Source organism: Molossus molossus, unplaced genomic scaffold (assembly GCF_014108415.1).
Source record: "Molossus molossus isolate mMolMol1 unplaced genomic scaffold, mMolMol1.p scaffold_m16_p_3, whole genome shotgun sequence".
NCBI lineage: Eukaryota > Metazoa > Chordata > Mammalia > Chiroptera > Molossidae > Molossus > Molossus molossus.
In genome coordinates, this window is record NW_023425366.1 from 94,407,339 (window position 1) to 94,429,615 (window position 22,277).

At 41.3% G+C, this 22,277-nt stretch overlaps 1 protein-coding gene across 1 annotated transcript in view; it reads right to left on the minus strand.

Moving 5' to 3' along the window:
• FBN2 (fibrillin 2) overlaps positions 1–21,888 on the minus strand; it is a 262,104-nt gene extending 240,216 nt beyond the window's left edge. The window contains exons 1-5 of the mRNA XM_036279132.1: positions 20,996–21,888; positions 20,141–20,223; positions 15,176–15,274; positions 12,230–12,325; positions 3,122–3,217 (exon numbers count right to left, since the gene is read on the minus strand). Coding sequence (XP_036135025.1) covers positions 3,122–3,217; positions 12,230–12,325; positions 15,176–15,274; positions 20,141–20,223; positions 20,996–21,249 — 628 coding nt within the window. The 5' untranslated portion in view covers positions 21,250–21,888. The remainder of the gene's footprint in view (positions 1–3,121; positions 3,218–12,229; positions 12,326–15,175; positions 15,275–20,140; positions 20,224–20,995) is intronic.
• Positions 21,889–22,277: the final 389 nt, after the last annotated feature.

A 22,277-nucleotide genomic window follows, 5' to 3' on the forward strand; every position in this document is an offset into this window, starting at 1 on the left:
GTAGTAATAATTATTACATAATTTAAAAGGGTATAGAATATATTTCTAAGAGCTGATCCTTATGTAAGTTTCAAAGAATGTTCAATAAAAATAAGATTTCAACAATCACTTAAGTCAAAGAAACTGAAACGGGAACTTTGGGGAGGCCACATTTATGATCAAGTAATCACTGTATTTTGTCCAGAAATCTTTTAGGTAAATTCATTTCTTGCCTGCCCACCCCGTCCAAGTTTCTACTGATAATAATAAGGTACATTTTAAGTCTTAAGGGGAAAAAAAAAAGTCTTGGTATATGATGTTGATTCAATTCCTACGTATTCTCTGATATATATGAAGTGCGATCTTTGTCGTTTATTAAATGCCATCTCTTTGGAAAAAGGAGCAAAAAGAACTGAAGCCCTTCATATGCCTTGGATACAGCTGATCTGTCTGCATTTTATAATCAGCATGTGGCCACAAGAACTCTCTCTCTTTTTAATACTAAGTATAAAAGGTCATTGTACATATCAGCAAGACTGAGAAGAGAACTCCAAAGAGGTTCAGCCTACCCAGCACCAAGATTCAAGTTAAATACCATAATCATGCCAGCCATTCGTTACCATTAGTCTCCGTCTCCAGGCCGGAAACCTGTCTGCCAGAGCCCAGATAGCTGGAAAAGCAGCCATGTTTTATCAGACAACTGACCACCAGAGACCAATTTAAAGGAGAATTATATGTGTTCTACATTAAGGAGGAAAACTATCCCTAACTTTGCAAAAGTCTTTTTTTAAAGAGAACAAAGAACATATATTTTGAAACTCTGTAACTGAGAAACACAACACGAACTTGAAAGGTTAATAGGGCATGTGATCCTAGTCACTGACCTCCACATAAATAAGCTGTTTCCTTTTGTATCTATGCAGACAATGTTTCTGGAGAAAAGTTCTGACTCCATTTTTAGTAGGTCTAGTTATTACACATTTTAAAAATTCAACTGAAAACATCTTTTAAAAGTGTTAAAGTTCATGGTCGCAATCTAAGAGTGGAAATTACTAACTCCTTTTTTGGAAGAAATGGAAGTTTGAGAACTTTCATCTGAAGAGTAGTAACTCAAAATATTTTTAAGAAAGAAGCCCAGGCCAATTTGTTAACTAATTAATTTTGTCATTTCTTCTGAAAACATGCTACTGTACATTTAAAATATATGTAGGTCTTTATTGGGTTCCCATAAATTTAGTAAGAACTAACAGATCCAGTGAATGAATAACTGTTGAAGAACAATGATGTAATGCCTGGAGGCCTCCGAGTTGAAACTACCCAATTCCTTTGCCAGTTGAACTTGAAATCTGCTTCGAAATGACAGAGCTGCAAAGCTTACAGGACTTCCAGAAAAACGAACATCGTCTCCACCGAGTATAATTATGTTTGAAATTTTAAATTTAACTATTTTCCATTCTATGGTGTTAAAATAAACTTAATGTCCTCTAGGAAATTTGTGTTATCCCATTCTTATCTTTTGATGCTAACATTTCATAATTAATTTTTTTCCCCCAAATAAAAGCATCTGGTAAAGACGTTTAAATTTATCCAAAGTGTAACTATAAACTCTGTCATTTGTGGAATGTACTTTGGTCTCAAGAAATCTCAGTTACCTTAGCAGTAATATAAATACCTTGAGATATATAAAGGCTGCATACATCTTACTTTTCTAACTTCATCATATAATTCTAACTTCTCAGTTTCTTCTCAAGACCTAACCTGACTACCAATATGACGTTTTTGCCAGAGTAATGAGTTTAATTTTTAAAATATAAAGTTTCTTTGCAATTCAATGCTTTATATAAACCGTCACCACTACTTATCTGTAATATTTCATAGCTTCATATACTCTAAAGCTTTGCAACAAAGAAAGTGCTATATACAATTTTAGATGCTATGACAAGCCCTGGAAATATAAATTGAGGATGTATGCAATTATGAATTATATAATATTGCTTTCAGTTTAATTTTACTTTTTTTTTTTTTTTTACTCTCATGGCTCAGTGCTAAATAGTTATTTATCACTATGAAGTTCAACTTCTCTGATATACTGTTGGCACTCAATTGCTACCAGAATATTATTAACAGTTCACTTAGTACATCAACACAGGGATTTTCAGTAGTCTACAGTAGGTCATGAGTTTAACTGCTAATACAAATTACGATAAATTGGTTTCATATTGGCTTGACTGACCATTTACAAGGATAAAATGGACAATGCTGGATTCCTACCCAGCATCCATTCCCCTACCCATTTTCTCCTGCCTGAGAGAACATCTACTGGGTTCAGATACCAAACTCTCCCCTCCAGGTGACTTTGGGGAAGCTTACATTATCTCCTACTCCAAGGATAAGTCTACATCAAACATAGCATTAATACCTTCCACCTTGCCATGGACTGGTTCAATAACTAAACCTTAAATCACTCAGCATATGGAATTATTACTGGCCCATGCATGATTAGAGGAGAAATTTTCTCTCTCTGAATGTCAACAAGGGAGCATGTTGCCTTGGTTACTGCTGGCATTCATTGTACAACCACATAGAACTTCAGGCTGGGGAAAACTGACACCCAAAGGAGGACAGGGCCAAAGGAAGCAGAGTAACAGAATGAGAGCCTTGATCACATCCTACCTGAATGACGCTCACTAGCTCTGGGTTTTTTATGATGCAATTTAAAAGACTGTATTTCTTTATTGGTTGGGAAAATTTATACCATTTTTTGTTGGTTTTGTAGCCAAGAACATCCTGACATTGTTGTTGTTGTTGTTTTTGTTTTGTTTTTTAAATAGAGGCAAAATTCCCAACAATGACTCCCAATTTTAATTAAATACATTATTAGAATATGCTACCAGTCACTCATTCGTACACATAGCCCCAGATTGGACCTCTTGAGCCAAGGCCACTCTGGTGAAAAAAAAGCTGAGATACTTCTACTACTATGAGCTATATTTTAAAATCTTACATTCAAGTTATAGACAAAACTAGAAAGGGAAAAAAACATTACCTCATTTGCAGAATTCTCACGGATAACAAAAAAAATCATACATTTTTATAATAAAATAGACTTCTCCACGGGAAGTTCTCATTTCTCTTTTCTTACCTCTTTCACACTGTGGACCAGTGAATCCATAAACGCAAGCACAGCGGTTGGGTCCAATACAACGTCCACCATTCTGACATCCATTTTCACAGACGGCTGCACACAAACACAGCAAGAAACTCATTACACAGCAAGCCCCCAGGTACAATACAGCAGTGTGGAGACGCAGCCAGTGATGGGCCTTATCTCCAAAGTACAAGCTACAGTTCACAGCATGCACTGAACAAATATATTTAAGTGTATAGCAAGACAAAAGCCTACACAATTCATATAAGTCATATTGTTAAGCAAATATCTGGTAAAAGTTGTTATGTTTTTAAATCATAATCCCAAGGATGGGCTGGCTCTAATGCTCATATACTCAGAAAATAACTACTTAACCCTCTTTTTCAGTTCTATTATCCCTATAATCTATATCCTATAAGTAAGGATGTGAGTGAAATATGGGAAAATATAGGAAAAAGAAGGCCCTAAGCAGAAAGAGGGAGAAAGAAAGGAAGGGGAAGTATGATATGGAAAAATAAAGAGGATCTGGCAATCAAGTGAAGAGGTAAAAATCAGAGAATAAGGCAAAAAAGGAGCAGGGGAAGGGGTTGTTAAATTAGGAAAGGACAAAACTAACATGGAAAATGGGGGGAAGATCATCAATTCAGCAATAAAAGGCCAAGAGAAATAAGTAATGTGGAGAGAGTATGTGCAGGTTATAGAGGAAAGAAAGAGGAAACCTCACTGTGTCAGTACAGTACGTTCTTTCATAGAAAAGCAACCCACAGTCCAAAATTTTTAAGTGATGACATACACAACTAGACACACTCTTTCACTCCTTCATGTTGGGGATGGAGAGACCAGGATTCGGGGGTCTGATGGCCCAGAGAGATCCCAGGAGCCAGAACCAAACCTGAGCAGCTTGCTCTCTCCTCACCACACCACCCTTCCCAGGGTAATTTCGCTTAGCAGCCAAGACCTTGACAAGAAGTCTCCAAAAAGATCACTTAAAAAATAAGTACTCCTGCCCTGGCCAGTTTTGCTCAGTGGTTAGAGTGTCGGCCTACAGACCAATGAGTCGCAGGTTCAATTCCAGTCAAGGACACATACCTTGGCTGCAGTTCATCCCTGGCCCTGGTCAGGGTTGTGCGGGAGGCAACCAGTCGATGTGTCTCTATCTCTCTCTTCCTCCCTCCTTCCCTCCCACTCTATCTGAAGATAAATAGAAAAAGGTCCTCGGGTGAGGATTGGAAAAATAATAATAATAAGTACTCCTGTGAACCATACTGATGATAGCTGAATTCAAGAGTCACGTCTCCACCAAGAGAAAATACTGAGGCTAAGAGCTTCTCTCTCAGTTCGCCCACCTTGTTGAACAGAAACACTGTCCTCACAGATGAAGAGGATTATACTCTATGACTTGAGCCCCAAAACAGGGTTGAAGACTTTAAAGAGAAGCGAGGAGGCAAAGCACAGTTGGGTGCACTTCAAGGGAGGTAATTATAGAAAATGGGAAGCTCAATAAATAAACTGATATTTAAAGACGCAACAATGCTATTTCCTTACCAGGAATATTGAACCGGATCACCTGTCATCAACCAGAATGCTCAGAGCAGCTTCTGTTCTACTGGCAGTAGCAAGACCAAAACATACTTGGAAACAAAAGGTACCTTTATTTTAGGCACCACTGTGCCAATGGTCTTACAATTCTTGTCTGTGTCAGGCTTTGCTCAAAGGCAGGATTCTGTGTGTGCCTGCAAAGTACATCTCCTTAAAAACTACACCTTTCTGCATCTTCATTTGTCCCAAGGAGCACTAATGAACAATCACTGCCTTGAAATATGGGTTATGCAATAAATAGATAAATAAATATAGAGGATAAAAGAAAAGGAATAAAGGTCACAGGAAAGATAGGGGTGGACAGGAAGGCTGGAAGAAAGCAAAAACCTGAAAGAGAACTCTCAATAGTAGTTCCACCGTAACAATTACCAAGATTTGAAGACTTAGAACATTATGCTAAGTGAAATAAGCCAGTCGGAAAAAGACAAGTTCCATATGATCTCACTCAAATGTGTAATTTAATGAACTGAACTACCAAGCAAAATAGAGACAGACTCATAGAGATCAGGCAGAGACAGCTCTGGGGAGGGGGGCTGTCGGAGGGGTAGAGGGATTGAGCAAAAAAGAAAAAAGAGAGAGAGAACTCATGGACATGGGCAACAGTGTGGTGAATGCAAAAATGTAGCACTCATCTTAATGTCATTAATTATAATGTGAGAAACTTTCTTTAAATACTATCAAGCTGAAAGAAATGTAAATGAATGTCATTTTCCCACCTTGGCCAGGTAGCTCAGTTGCTAGTGTCATTCTGATACGCCAAGGTTGTGGGTTTGATCCCCAGTCAGGGGACATATACAAATTAATGAATTAATGCATAAATAAGTGGAACAACAAATCAATGTTCTTTCGCTCACAAATAAATTTTTTTTTTTTAAGTCACTTTCCTAGCCCTGGCCGGTTTGGTTCAGAGGTAGAGCGTCGGCCTGTGGACCCAAGAGTCACAGGTTTGATTCCGGTCAAAGGTATATACCTCGGTTGCGGTTCGGTCCCTGGCCCTGGTCAAGGTTATGCGGGAGGCAACCAGTTGATGGTGACTCTATCACATCAATGTTTCTCTCTCTCCCCTTCCCCTCCCACTCTATTTGAAGATAAATGGAAAAAGTGTCCTCGGGTGAGGATTCAACAAAATAAATAATAAAAAGTCACTTTCCCAGATATGGTCTTTCATTAGACATACGCTAGCCTTTAAGACATGAATGGGACAAAGCACTCGTGACGGACACTCAGGATCTATCTCTGGGTAGGTGGAGGAAGGGCTTTTCTCAGAGTTTTCCAAAACAAGCTTCCCAAGGCCAGGTAGGATACCAGGGCCGGATAAGCCTTGAGCTTCTCCTGGAAAGAGCTCATCCAGGACAGATTAAGCCTAGTTCAGTTGAGACTAACGATGCCTCTCTTCTCATTCAATATTTTGGGGTTTGAAAAACATAATTGTTGTTCATTAGAAAAATGTATGTTAACATACAACATGGTTTTAAAAATGTTATTTTAAATGAATTAAACAAATTTTAATCTCAATTTTGATTTTTAATATGATAAATATCAGTCGATATAACCCATTTAAACAAAAAATTTTTCAGGGATCTCCATGATTTTTTTAAAAAGGTAAAAGGGGTGCTGTGAAGAATAGACGGTGAGCCCCACTCACACAGCCATTTGCTTATATTCCTAGCTCTCGCACGAGGCTGCGTTCTTCCCGAGCAGGGACCAGTGTGTTAGCCTTTGTATTCCCATCATCCTCTGCAGTATTTGATGTACCACAGACACTTAGAAAAAAATCCTGCAATACATCAACATCTCACAGCCTCTTCCCCACCGTTTTGAGAAGCAGGGTGATTCAGAGAACAGAGCAGGAGTTCTGCTGTCCCCAGATTATCCTAATCACAGCCTTCCAGTCCCTGCCCACAGAAGGATGAGGGTTCCATAGAAACGGTGTACGAAACAAAGGCACGGTGGCTGTGCATTCAAGGTGTTCTACAGGCTTCATTCCCTTTCTCTTTTACACTGCAGCGTACTCGTAAGAAAAACGACTTGCTCCACAACATCCAGCGTTTACACTGAGGAGCAGCAGCAAAAAAAAGGGAAGATGAATAATATATATAAAATTGGAACAACAACAACAAAGAGGCATTTTTCCTTTGAGGAAGTTATAATAAAAGTTATTTTATGTTTTTGTAACAAAACATAACAGAGACAGAAATTTACATTCAGCTGGAGTTGGAAACTTGAATATGCCTACATTTCCACCATGGAAAGAATGCTGACCACCCAAGATGAAAAAATACTTGCACCTGGCATGTGACAGAGCAAAAAGCAGGAGAGAAAAAGACATACTATAGATGGAAACATGAAGCTGGTTTCTGAACTGCCTACCATGATCTGGGAAGAAGGGAAAAGCATACTCTGTTTCACGCTGGTCGGCCTGTGAAACAGAACACTGACCATGTACTGTGGAAGCTTGAATATTTTTATTTAGTAAATGTTTACTGAGCACCTACTTTGTACAAAGTAATATGATAAGTATATGTTTTTATTAGACAGAGTCCTGTACCACCAACTTAGGTACAGACACTTAGACATATTATGGTTGTACTTTCACACAAACATATTAGATAAAAATAGCACACTAAACCAGGTTAAAAAGTTAAAAAAGATGAAAGAAACAAAAGCCCACTGTTTTGACATATGACAGTGTGAATCTTTACTACTGGCTCTACCCTCTTTCTTTGTCTTCCTGGACACCACATCTCCCCCATTTCAATGTCTACTCTTCCTTGCTCTTCTCAGCTGGCTCCTCCTCCTCTTCTCCATCTCAAAATGTGGGCTGAATCAGGGCTCTGTCTTCAAATAACTTCTCTACACCAATTTCTTAGCAATTTTCATATAGAGCTATCATTAAAAGAGTATCTATATAAAAATCCAATCTATATGCTCCCCAATTCCTATCTCTGTCTCTGACCTCTCTAAGATCTGAGTTCATAGATCTTTCCAGCTAGGGATCTAATGGACTTCTTAAACTATTAAATCCAAAACAGAACTCTTGATATCCTGGGTTCTTGGCTCCACCGGACCACCCAGTCCAACCCACTGCCCATTTAGTTGTTCCTGTATCAGAAAATGACATCAGCCTAGAATGACACCAGAATCCTCTAGTTGTCACCCTGGATCTTTGCTTTTTCTTTTTTTCTTACTTGTCACACCCAGTCCACCATCAGCACCCACTTTCTTCCATAGATTCTACATCCAAAATCCAAGCTGAATCGGAGAACCTGTCCCATCCTCAATTACTATAGCGTCATTCACCAGCACCATGAAGTAGCCTCCTCACTGGCCCTCTCATTTTCTCTTGCCCTTTCCATAATCCAATTTCAACACAGCAGCCAGAATTACTCAACATGCCCTAATGACTTCCACTGATATTGAGGGTGTGGGCCAAATTTCTTCCCTTAGTCTATGAGGCTCTCTATACCCCATCTCCGAACTCACCTCCTACCGCTGTCTCCTTTCCTCCAGCCACAAGCATCCAGCCCCATGGGTCTTCTTATGTTTCAAAAATACATGAAATCTGTTCCCACCACAGGTCCTTTGGATTTGCTTTCCCCTCTGCCCAGAACCCTTTTGCCATAGATCTAAAAGCAGAGACTCAGGTGTCTGTTCAAAGTCATCTTCTCAAGAGATCACCAAGGTAAAATAGCAGAGAACTGCTTATCCTGACCCAGATTCTCTCCCCCTTATTCTTCTAGAACTTCTCATTACCTACTTTGTTTTAGGTGTTCTTCTTTCCGTCTACTTGTTAAATGCCTTCCTCGCCAGAACACAAGCTCCGTGAGAGCAGGGTGTCATCGTTTGCTCACTGAGGTACTCCCTGCACCCCGCACGGTATGGGGTACACAGCAACTACCCAACACACATGACTGAATGAAATGAAAGAGTGCTTTCTGAAGAAAGCTTTCTATAGTTTTAGGAAAGCAGATAAGCAGTTTAAATGTTTTTCTAATTCTCATTTTTGCAGACATTATTTCCAGAATTTTTCTGGATTCGCCAGCTGAAAATGGTTACATCTGCTTCTTTCCTCTCGGTATAGTAACACTGCCTGTACAAAACAACTTACAAAGTATCCTCTTTAAACCACTTCTTGAGCTGATAGTGATCTCACCTTCACCTTTTATGTGCTGACCAATGAGTTGTGTTGTTTAATATTCTGCTTGTACCATATGTTTTATTACCCCTGAGATAAATGCTGAGCAAGGATGGTTTCGTCCCATAATATACCTAGAGAACAGATCGCCAGGTACAGGCTGTTCTTCTACCCGGTGCTTTTCCCTTTCCCCTGACTGGGAAGTGGGGTAGCATCAATATGGTTTGACACAGGGGCAGAAGAACATAAAAAACACCTCTTCCAGGAAGGGAAACCAACCCTTGTCATCTCCTCGCTTCCCATTTCTGTGCAAAGAGCAGAGAAGGCACACACCTACCAGAGCTCTTTCTGCAGAACCTCCAGGAAAATACACACACACACATGCACCCCAGTTAGGTACAGTGGCTGACTTCAGGCTGAACGCGGCTAGTTTCAAGATAGAGCAAATACTCTGAAACATGACTTGAGGCAAGTTTCTCTTCCCTTTAATGTTAAAGAAGTTATGATTTTTTTCTCCCTAAAGAGCAAAATGTTGAGTTTCAAGAAAGATAACTGCATCCCTTCTCTGGCTGTTGGACTCTGTGAAAGACATCATCGGATCTCCTAATGCTTTTGTAGGTATAAAGAAAAGTACAAATCTGCCTGCTTATAAATGTCATGTCCATAATAGACTTTTTCCTTTTTTATGATTATAAACTGGAGTCCACTGTATAAAATTTGGAAAAACTTGAATGTATGAAAAAAATATAGAAAAGAAATCATCCATGAAAACCGAAACTTAGAATTTCTGTTCCTCTGTTGTCCAGCTCTGGCCTGGCCAATCCTAGCCTTAAAAAAATTACTGCACTGGCAACTCCTACTTTTTTTTTTTCAAGAAAACTGGCCTCCATACACTGTATCCTCTTAAATACTTTAACACTCCATTTCCCTAACTTCAGTCAATCTCAGATTACCCTAACAGTTTTTGCCATACTCGAGAACCACCCATGGCCTGTTTTTACACTGCCCACAAGCTATGAGGGGATTTCACTTTTATAGTGGTTGAAAAATCAAAAGAAGGATATTTTTGCAACAGTGGCAATTAGATGAAATTCAAATGTCTGTGTTCATAAACAGAGTTTTGCTCAAACACAGCCAAGCTCCTTCATTTACATGTTGCCTGTAGTCACTTTTGCGATACGATGGCAGAGAGTTCAGTAGTTGGTCTCGAGACCGTGAAGCCTACAATATTTACTATCTAGCTTTCATAGAAAATGTTGGCCTAATCCTGACCTTAACAGAGTATTTTTCTTTAAATGGATTCACTACTTATTTTCAATTATTTTAAAAGGCAATTTTATGGCACTTATAAACAGAAAGCTATCATTACCCTAACTAGAAGACCATCTTAAACATAACTTTAACAACCACAAGGAGATACCGCTTCATATCTATTAGGACGCCTACCATCAAAAACACACACAGAATAACAAGTGTTGGCGAGGATGTGGAGAAATTGGAACCCTTGTGCACTGCTGGTGGGAATGTAAAATGGTGCAGCCACTGTGGAAAAGTTATTATAGCTCCTCAAAAAATAAAATCATAGCTACCACATGGCCCAGCAATTCCACTTCTGGGTACACTCCCAGTAGAACTGGAAGCAGAGTCTCCAGTGAATGTGTGTGCACACATGTCCACGGCGGCATTATTCACAGGTGGAAGCACCCCACGTGTCCATCCATGGACAAATACATCAACAAAATACGGTACACACATAAAATGCAATAGTATTCAGCCTTCAAGGGAAGGAACTTCTGATACATGCTATAATATGGATGGACTAGGAACAAAATGTTGCTAAGTAAGCCAGTCACAATAAAACAAGCCCTGTATGATTACAGTTTATATGAGGACCCCAGAGTGGTCAAATTCACAGAGACTGAAAGTAGCATGATGGTTGCCGGGAGCTGGGGTGAGAGAGAAACGAGGAGTTAGTGTTCCATAGGGGTACAGTTTCAGTTCTGCAACATGAATAAGTTCTGGAGCGGATGGTGGCGACGGCTGCACAGCAGTGTGGATGTGCTAATGCCGCCGAACTGTGCGCTGAGAAATGGTGACCGGGGATCATTTTGTTATTATATACATTTGACTACAGGTAAGAAAATTAACTACAACGAACATAAAATAAGTTTAATTCAAAAGAAGCTAGATATTCTTGCACACCTAACACTTGGTCTTTTTATGTTAAAGAACGTGGATGAACAATTCTTAGGGAGGCCTTAAGGATTAGCAGCAGCAAAACTGGACTCTGCGTCTGGAAATGCAAATGAAGTGAAAAGGGGACTTTCTTACAATTTATGATTCAGCTGTCTTTAATGTCATATCCTTTTACTCATGCATACTTAAAAATACGGGTTCCCGAAAGAGTTCCACAATTTGGGAAACACTAACCTAAAAGTATTCCCCAGTGATGTGTCACAATCCAGAAGCTACAATCCTTAAATCTTTGCCAAATGTTATTTCTTTCTCTCTTTTTTTGTCATTTTTTGTTGTTGTTGTTGTTGTTAACCCTCACCTGAGGATATTTTTCCATTGACTTTTAGATAGAATGGAAGAGAGGGAGGGAAAGAGAGAGAGGAACACTGATGTGAGAGAGAGAGAGATTGACTGGCTACCTCCAGCATGACCCCGACTGGGGCCAGAGATCAAACCTGCAACTCAGGTATGTGCCCTTGACTGGGAATCAAACTTGCAACCCTTCGGTCCCCTGGCCGATGCTCCAACTGCTAAACCAAACTGGCCAGGGCCAAAATGTTATTTCTTGATTAGTACAGGATATTCTCCAGTGATTGCAGATAAGAGCTTTGCTGGATTAAAGTTCCCTCTTTCACAATAACATCTAATTTCTAAAAAATCATTTCATAATTCCGTACTATGGTATTAAATCATTAAATATATTTGAGCAAAGGACAATTTATCAGATTGACTCTCCAAGGGTTAATTTTGGGATATCCTAAAAAATCATATAGAGAGAGACAGAGACAGAGAAAAGCAAAGCAAACTCCCCTATTTGTCAGAAAGCTATACCTATTATATAGAGATAGATAAAAGAAAAACAAATAAATATTTACTGGTGATATGTGTCAAATTTGATAAAGCACTAGTGGTATTCAGCAACATCAATACTATAAAACACAAAAAATTTTTTAAAGTTACAAAAAAACTCCTATAGATAAAAATTAGAAATTCAGTGGTAAGGTATGACTCACTACATAACATTACTTTTTTAAAGGATCATAGGCTTCACAAACCTTAAATTATGACTTAGTATGAAATACCACTAAGTCTAGTTATTTGTAATCAATCAAGTCTATTCTAATGTTCCTTACGTTGTCCACAGTAAGTTCCCATATATCCCTTCTGGCACTGGCAGTGGTCATCGGCACAGGTCCCACCATTCATGCATCGAACACTGCACTGCTGAACTGCAAAGGACAACAGAAAATACAAAACTATCAATAGTCAGAATCACAGTAGCTGTGAGTTATAAAACTGGACCAAATATCCAATTCAATGAAAATGTTCAGACCTAAGCATATCTGTATTTATTTGTTATAAGGGCACACATAAGAATATCTATTACAACATATGCTATTAAGCACGTGTTTAAGATATATTACACTTTCAGTGTTAAAGGAAATAAATATAAGGTACTTAGCAGCGCAGTTCCAAGATATAGAAGACAGTGTATCTGTTCAGCATGCAGGGGCTGAGTGCCTGCCACATGAGCTCAGTGCCCTGCTGTCAGGATGGGCTTGGTACCACTCTCATGGAGTTTACATTTCCATAAGGAGACAGACAAAACACAAGTAAACAAACACCACCGTGTCATTATAGAGTGACACATTCTCTGAAGGAAACTGTGTTGTGAAGGAGAATAGATTGGAGCCAAGAAGGAAATGAGACACAGGAGCAGTCGAGGCCCCTCTGATGCAACATTAAACTGAGTTCTAAAGACTGGAATGAGCCATGCATGAGAAGTACCAAGGAGGAACCTCATGCGGAGAAGACCCACCAAACCAAAGACCTCATGATGGTAAAGGGTTTCCTCTGAAGAACTAAAAGATTCACATAATTATAAAGAGGCCAACTGGGAAGACAACATCTTAAGAGAAGCAGACAGAAGCCAGCTAGATAATGCAAGGTCTCCTCTGACACAGAAGGGTTTGCATTATCCCAAGCTCAACCCGGAGTCACTGGAAGGATATAAATAAGACAGTAAAATGATATGATATATATTTTTAGAAGATTACTCTAGCTGCTTTGTAGAGAATGAATTTAATGAGGGCAAGATTAGAAGCTGGGGAACCCATCAAGAGGTTACTGCAATAGTCCAGGTGAGAGGTGAGGGTGGCTTGAACCACAGGGTAGCAGTGGTGATGGAAAGAAATGGTTTTGAGATATACTTTCCAATAGAACCAGCAGATCTTCTTAAAAAGAGCTGATTTGAGAAGAAGAGAAGCAGCCGCTCAGGTACTAGGTGGGTGGCAGTGCCATTTGCTAGGGCAAAGAAACTGTGGAAGACCTAGATTGTGGTCAGCAATGAATCAAGAGCTTCATGTGACCAAGTTTCAGATGCATTCAGGTGGAGTTGTTGAACAGGTAGTGGAATGTGCATACGAGGCTCAGTGGAAGGATGTACTCTGGAGACAATTATTATGAGTCAGCAACATCTTTGTAGACGTTGACGGCATATATGTAAAAGAGTTCATCCACAGAGGACAGACCTCTTGGGAATACCAAAGATCAAATAAAAAGGTCAATGAAGAAGATACAGAAAGGAGGCTAAAAAATAATAACCAAGAAAAGGAGGACTGTAGGCCGCTGATATGGCACAAGTGAAGGGAACAGAAAGCACTTCAAGACGACACTGGTTAGGGTGATTAACAGTTATTAATGCTTAGGGAAGTGGAGCAGGATGAGGGCTGGAAAGAACAGAAAAGTTCATGATAGAAAGGGTGAGAGTATTAGTCAAGGCTAAATGAATAATTCATGGATTCCCTACTAAATTACATACCATAAACTAAGAGTAGGCCAGGCAATGTTCAGCTGCCCAGATGGAAAAATTAGGTAAAATTTCTTTAGGACTGGGTTTTTTTTGCTGAGGACATATATGAGAAAAAGAAGAAAATAGAATATTGAAGATACAGACAAGGGTTTCTTCCAGGCAACCAGACAAGGGAAGTTTAGGACAGCAGTAGAGATTTGCTAAGAAGTCTTGATAAATTTTGAGTAATAAGTTTTAAAAGGTTGTGAAAATGACAGATTATTTTCAAAGAAAGTGAAACTAGAGTTTTAATCAGAAGTTTCATCAGAAGACAATGCCATTCTTTCTATGAATTTTGAATCTTACATTCCTGAGTCAAAGGGATTTTCTATTACCTTTGTTTAGGAGAAATTTGTGGAGAGAAATGTTAAAAGTGTAATAACTTCACACTAGTTTATGGCAGACCTAAAGACTTATTTAATTAGTAAGCAGTTAAATAAACAATATCAGCCTCCTCCTTGTTATAATGTTATCTTAAATACTAGCCTAAAAGATTAATCTTGGGCTTAAAGACCCAACACTTTCTAATTGGGTTACAAATAACACAACCTTAGTCCACTGTGAAAGTGATGTTACAGAGTTGTTGGGAGCTAATATGTGTAAAGCAAAATAAGTTAATATATGCGAAGCATCGGGTCAGAATAAATATTTGTTTTCTCCTCAATCATTTTATCCTTCACAGAACAGGATGTGAGCCACAGGAGTTACGCAAGGCAATGAATAGAGCCTAGGGTTTGAGTCTATAGGTTTAGGCTTCAGAATACACTGACATTCATATCTACGCGACCTTGGACAAGTTACTTACGTGTTCTTTAATCTCCTTCTCTGTACAATGGGGTAACAATAGTATCTCATAGTGTTCATGTGAGAATTAAATAAATGATGTAGTCAAACACTTAAAGCAGTACCTGGCACACTGTAAAAACCCAGTAAGTTATAGCTCTTATTCACAAAGAATTACTGCTCCACTGATTCCAGGCTCTTTCACTGCACAGATGCATAGCTTCTGGACCAGAAAGAAATCATTTTTCTTAATGAAAATCATTATTACCCCATTATCCCTTAGTTGGTGGTGGCAACAACTAAGCCACCTAAGACTTTTACTCCAAAGATTAATACAGACCTAGTAAGGAAAAAAATGGATTAATAGCCTCATTGGAAAGGACATTTAAAATTTACTCAGAAGCTTAATGATAATGCAGTAAATAAGGTTACATAAGAAACATACTTGATTTTGATCCACAGGTCGGTGATATTTGGCCACTGGAACAAGTACACATGTTAGGACGGGAACAAAATCCATCTCCACAACTGTTTCTACATATTGCTGTAGAAGCACAAATAGGGACATGCGTGAATAATCAGGTAATAAACCATGGTTCACAACACAAGAAAGCTACAGTTAAAAACAATAAACCTGAAAAATGAAGGTATAAAATACAAGGTATGTAATGTCTAATTTTAGATATGCAATGAAATTACCCATTGTAGACATGGGAATAAGTCTCACAAGTATCAAGCTAAGGTGCAAAAAAAATGAAGCTATTTCACGTTCCATAATCCTAATTGTGGAACACTCCTATCAATACAGGTTGTCTTTTCTACTCAAGGCAGAGTTTATAGGCAGAGGTTACCACGAGAAGACAGTCTTGGAAGCAGGGAGGCTTGAGGAAACCCAGAGGTCCTGCATAGTTGCAGAAAATACAGCCCACTGTGTCAGGGACCTTCACAGGAGACAGGGAATGTGAAATTGGTTGAGCCAGAGACTCCAGGCCTTAATGACTTGGCCAAGCCCCAGGGGTTCAATGCACATTCCTTCCCGGCTGGTATCTAACCTGCACCATCATCAATCTTTATTCCCCTTAATAATTTCTTCTCTCCTTCCTCCAACCTTTCTTCTCCCATATTATCTCACAACCTAGCCTATTCCTGCTGCTCAGAAAAGCTGCTGTGACATTTTGATGGAGGGAGAGTCAATGCCTCCTGCAGCTGTGACCTCCAAGGTATGAGGGTCATCACAGCAAAGAATGTTAGGCACATACCATGGATCCTCAAAATCGTTAGCTGAGCACAAATGGGAAGCCTCTCCCATATTTAAAGTCAGTTCATTTAGGAGTTGAGAGATTTATCTCTATACTCACAATTGAATGATCTCTTTGTGCACAAAAGCTATGTGCATTTAATGCTCCATGACTGGATGCATGAAGACAAGAAGAGAATCTGGGAACACCCTAAAACTAGTTATAAACATTTATGCCAATATGCATATATGTCTTGTGCTAGGGAGGGATCGCACAACTTTCAAACAGATCTGAGACCCCAAGTATATTAAGGGTGTGTTCTATAGAAGCGACCTAACTCAGTAATGATTTTTCTTCTCAAAATTGCCTTTTGACATCCACATAATATGGCCAGCATTTCCATTAATACTCCCTATAAATGAAAATGTCATAGATCGTGGTGTAAAGATAAAAAACTGATTTCAAGCAAGAACATGGTTCCTACCATGGAGTTGACCATTCTTCAAATGTACTAGAGTTTCTGATCACCAAAAACTTTCCAATAAAAATTTTCATTAAAATATTATTTTATTTCAAAGCCCCCTCATCTCCAGCAGGTAGACACTGAGTCTAGGCTTAGGTGATATACAGTGTTCCAACCCAGGTTCTAAACCCAAAAAAGGCCTGATGGGCTGGGGATTGGTCATCCTCGGACAGATCCACGCCATGGCCACATGCGTGCACACTGTATCTGTGAGCCAATGAGAAGTGGGAATGCTTCACACCTAAATTTTTGTCCCTCCCACAACCACACAAAAACAATGAGATACAGAAGTAGCACAGGGGACGGGAGAGAGGACCTGGGTGTTGGGATTTCAGTGATGCTGGCAGAAGATGCATGCCACCGTAAGGATTATATGGTATGCAAGAGGTCCGAGGTTGAGCTCTTGTTCTGCCGCTGACCCACTGCAAGCTGGGGGAGGGGAAGAAACACAGCTTCTCTGGGTTTAGTTTTCTCATTGGTAAAATAAAACCAAAGGATTAATTGGAGTGTTCTGATCTCTCTTCAGGTCTCAAAGGCTATGATTCCGGGCCAGCCCCTTCCCCTTGTTATTCCACTGATCAAAATGCCCTTCATAGCAAAATTTCACAATAAAATTAATAAGCAAACTTTTCCATTGCTTCATGTTCTAACAAAATTTAAAAAAAACAAATGGAAAGTGAGAATGTCAATTCCATTCTTTTGGAAACAAATATCTGGAAGCTTGGAAGTACTTAAGTGATCTTTGCAAGCCACAATTAAGAACAATAACAACAAAACACATAAAAATGCATCAGGTTTCCAGTAGTTTGAGAAATGTTTTTCTTTTAATATCTTTTTTTTTCTTCATGAAGCCTGGTCAAGGCCAAACATTAAAATTTTAGAAGCTGACATTTTAATATCTTTCTATAGAGAAAGAATGATGTATACGTGTGTGAGAAAATTAATCGTTGGTCCTCATTTTCTACTTCTTTTTGTAAGTTGCCTCAGAGCTTTTCTTTTGTGAAATGGTGGAAATTCACTAAATAGAAAAAATAATTTATTATCATCAGAAAATCCTGGCATCAAAATTCTTGATTTGACTTTATAGTGATTTTAAATAGGTTATTACCTCCATATATTCTCATTTTAAATGTCAAAATAATTGAACTGCCCTGGCCAGTTTGGTTCAGCGGTTAGAGCGTCAGCCTGCAGTCCTGAGAGACCCGGGTTCGGTTCCCGCTGAGGGCGCATACCTCGGTTGTAGTTTGTCCCTGGCCCTGGTCGGTTGTGCGGGTGGCAGCCACTCGATGTGTTCCTTTCACATCGATGTTTCTCTCTCTCTCTCTGTTCCTCTCTCTCCCTCCCACTCTACCTGAACAAAAAATGGAGAAATGTCCTCGGGTGAGGATAAAAAATAAATAAATAAATAAATAAATAAATAAATAATTGAACTACCAAACTTAATGCACAAATATTAAAAGTTAGATGATATCCATACAAAAGACTCTAAAGGCATTACATTCTCCCCCCCCCCCCATTTTGTACACTATTATATTCTTGGTATTTTTTATGTTTTCTAAATGTACCAATAAATATTTTTGTAGCTATCTCTTGACACAAGTGTAGCAAACGTTTCTTGGAGCTATAAAGATCATTTTAAGTCTATGCTTTTTATAGATTCATGATACATGTACTTCCCAGTGTATTTCATAAGCACCTAAATATTTCAAGTAGTAGAAATGCAGGCTACAATATTGACTGTTTTTCTGAGATTTCTAAAACTGATCTTCTAAACAAGTAAAGTGCACAATGTTATTCAAAGACCAAAAGTATTTAAAGCTGATACTCAGAAGGCCATGTACGTGTGTGTGGGGGGGTGGGGGGGGTGGGTGTGGGTGTGTACACCCACACACACACCTTTCTCTCTCTCTCTCTCTATATATATATATATATACACACACACACACACACACACACATATATGTATTTCTACTGTAAATATTCTGGAAGGCTCTGTTCTCTGGAATTCCCATTCCACACTGATCCAATAAAATGTGACTTTACAGATTTTCAACACGTACCATAAACCAATCCCTTCTCCTCGGCTGCTCTCCAACTCAATAATGGCAGTCACATTCATTACATTTAGTGAGTCAGACTTTCCGCAGTGCCTAAGTCACTCCCGGCTAGTATGGCAGGTGTGTGGTGAGTGACGTTAGCTGTTTTAGGATTCTAGGAACCATGTAAGTTTAAAGCAGACATGGTAATACCCTACTGGCCTGAAAGAGTAAATGCACCCTCCATAAATGCCTCACATATATGACTTCTGTGTTGGAGAGAAAAGAATTTGCAATAACCCTTTCGTTCTTTTTAATAAAAGCAAAGGCTTATAATCAGCGGGTTTACTTAAAATATTTATGAATCACCTTAAAGAACACAGTTATTGTTTCCTATTTTTGCCTCATTACTGGAGTTGTGGGATTTTTAGGGTAGAAACAAAAATAATTTTTAAAAGTCTTCACAACACTTGAGATTTCATTCCTTTTTAAAAACCGTACTGAAAAAAGAAAAACATTAAGGATCTATCTCAAACCCACAAAACCAATAAATATAGGGTCAGATATGCCACTACATCCTTATTATCCCTTGGCTAGTGTGGCTTGCCCTTTTTTGTGTGTGTTCACAGTTGCATAATTATCTATTCCCTGGAGAACATCAAGGTCAATCTAAAGTCAAGATTGGTCCTGAATGAATATGCTGTCTATGATACCTGGCTCTCCTCCGGACAAGACAAATGTGGCTGTGTTATATAAACACACAGGAGAAGGTGGTCACACTTCAAATCACAAATTCACAGGCATGTGAAATAAGACATCCATAGTTTATCACTGTGAGGCGGATAACTAATGACTTCTCCAATTAGAACTCAGAGAGTTGGGCATACACTTTGGAAACAGAATAAAATAACCAAAACTTTTAAGGTCAGATATGCAGAAATGGTGAAGTTCTAAGACTCACACTTTGAAAACCTACAGTATACTATGAAATTTTTGGTCTGCAAACCCTAAATCTAAATGTCTTCCAAGAAATAAAAAAGTCAAGCTATTTGGAAAAGTTCTCACTTTAAAAAATTGTGTTAACCTGGGTCAAGTGTAAATTTGTGAGAGTGCTCCCTTCATATCTATGTTGTGTGGCTGCTGAGATGAAACCAGATATAATAAAGTGGTTTTGTACAAAGGCCTAAAAAAGCTTGATCTTCCTCAGGCCTAAACCTCACAGAGTCAAAAGCCAGTTAATTTCCATAACCACATTGTGGTCTTATCTGGACTCTTTTAGGAAAAAAGTGGTTTTGAGTTATCTAGGGAATTGCTGTACTCCCCAATCAGTTTATATTAATAGACACAGAAAGATAAAACTTCCAAGTATCTTTGAAACCTTTATCATTATTGCCCTTCAACAGAGTCTAGAAGTGAAATCTAAGCTGATGTAAACCGGCTGCTTCTTCCCCATCAGTTAAATAGGGCCACGTCCTAATTATCACAGCTATGTAGCCACTGGATTCTAAATGCAACTGTGTATCTTGTATCTAAAAGACAAAATGCAAGACGTTGGATCCTGAGATGGGAGCCTACAGCGCTGCCCCAAATTGCAATCCCAGCCAAGCACTTACGGACAATGCATTGGTTTCCTCCAGGGAGCGTCTTCCATCCTGGACAGCAGTAGGAGTGGAACCTGGATCCGCACACATTGGGCCTGCGATGGAGTGGTGCAGTAATACATTAACGGTTTTCATAAGCAAAGCTCTAAGAGAGTAGATTTCAGGATAACAAAACTACACTTCAAATGTTTTGGGTGCAGACGTGTAAATAGATGGGATAGACACTGGAATGGGGGAGGGTCATAAACGTCTAAACGTTGCCTTTTATCTTCCCTCCGTTGCTGTCTTTATAAAGGGCGAAAAGAAACATGGAAACATATAATTCACTACTATTCTAGCCTCTGGATGCAGAGAACAAAGGGAACGGAACATTCCGTTTCAAAAATCCTTGCCCTTGTCCCTCCAGATCAACCGTTACTTTGGCCCCGACGTGTCAAGGAAGACGCTTCGAAAGGTGGAGCGCTTGGGTTCATGATTAGAGTGAACTGTAAACCCGTACTCGTCCTCAAACAAAAGGCTCGGGAGAGGCGCCCCCGACGGTGGGGAGCAGGCAAATTCCACCAGCCCTGGCTCAGGGTTGACTCAAGCCCTCCTCCCCCGACATTTGGAACCTGTTCATGCACCCTGGTCTCCACATACGCTCTGCGATCCGCACTCAGGGGCCTACGACCCACCCGCCGCCCAACCCCACCGAGGGAGGGCTTTTTGCCCGCGGAGTCAAGAAGGAAAAGAGGGAGGCGCTCCTGAAAGTCTTCGGGGTCTCCGTGTGGAGGGGCCGAGGCCCTGGCCGCCAGAACTAGAATCGGGGAGGGGGTAAGATGGAAAGCTGCCAAACCGAGGTTCCCCTGGTGAGGACTGCCCACCTACCCTCGAAGCACGTCCTGCTGTCCTCGCCTGCGGACGCGGCTGGCCGCCGCGGTGCCCTCCTCCCGGTACTCGGGCATCGCGAACCCGCCTTCAGAGCCCGCCGCTGCGGGCCGGACCTGTTGCGGCGGCGGCTGGGGCCGGGGAGGCTTGGGCGGCGGAGGCTGGGGCTGGCCGGCCGTGCCCTGCGCCCAGAGCGCCACGAAGCCCAGCCACACGAAGTAGGGCTGGAGACACAACCACCGCCGTCTCCCCATCGCGGGCGACGAGAGCGCGCGGACCTTGGTCCGCGGAGAGGAAGCGCTCAAAGACAAAATCCGCGCGGCCCGAAAAAGTCAGGGTCTAGGAAGCCCTTAGCTGGATCCCGGGACTCCCTTAGGCTCGGGCTCCCAGCTCTACCGGGAGCCCCGGCCAAGCGCCGGCCCCTCTGCTGACGGCGGGGCGCGGGCTCTAGCGCAGCGGGCGGCGAGGCGCGGCGGCGGTGCGGCCGGCAGCCCCGCGCGGTCCACGTTGCATCCCCCGGGCCACGGCTCCGAGCGACTCCAGGACCGCCAGCGGGCGGGGGCGGGAAATTACAAAAGTAACCCGAGCAGCTGCGGCGTAAAGTTACAAAGAAAGCGGACCTCAAAGGAAAAAAGGGCCTGCACGCAGCGGCTCGCGGATTCCCGTGCGCTCCCGGCACAGATCTTGGAAAGCTGCAAAAGTAACCAGAAAGAAGCCGGCAAGCAAACAAAAGTAGCCCCCCGAAAGAGGAGGATTTACTCCCTGCTCGCCCGGAGTCCCGCGGGGCAGCGACGCGCCTGCGGCGGCTGAGGAGCCGGGCTGAGGTGCGCGGGGCCGGGGCGAGCCGCCGGTGAGAGGGAGGGCGGGAGGCTGTACTCCGGGAAAGATGCGGCAGGCGAGGGCGCGGCGCGCGGGTTTTGAGGCCAGGCGGGGCGCGGGGCGGGCTGGCGGGCGGTGGCTGTCAGTGGGGGCTGGAGCGCAGCCGTCCACACGTGGGGCGCAGCCCCGACCAAGGGGCCGGCGCAGAGTGGGCGGGGACAGAGTAAGGGGGCGATTGGGTGGGGAGGAACAAGGGGAGCTCGGGCCTGGGGGAGGGGAAGAGGAAGGAAGGGGGTAGGGTGAAGGGAGGGGAGAGGACCGAGATTGGGGAGAAGGGGGGCAAACCGGAGAGGAAGGCCAGGGCTGGAAGAGGGGCTTGGAAAGAGGGATTGGCGAGCCTGGGTGCGAGAGGAAATGAGGGGGGGATGGGGACGAGGTTAGGGCGAGGAGAGAAGTGGGAAAG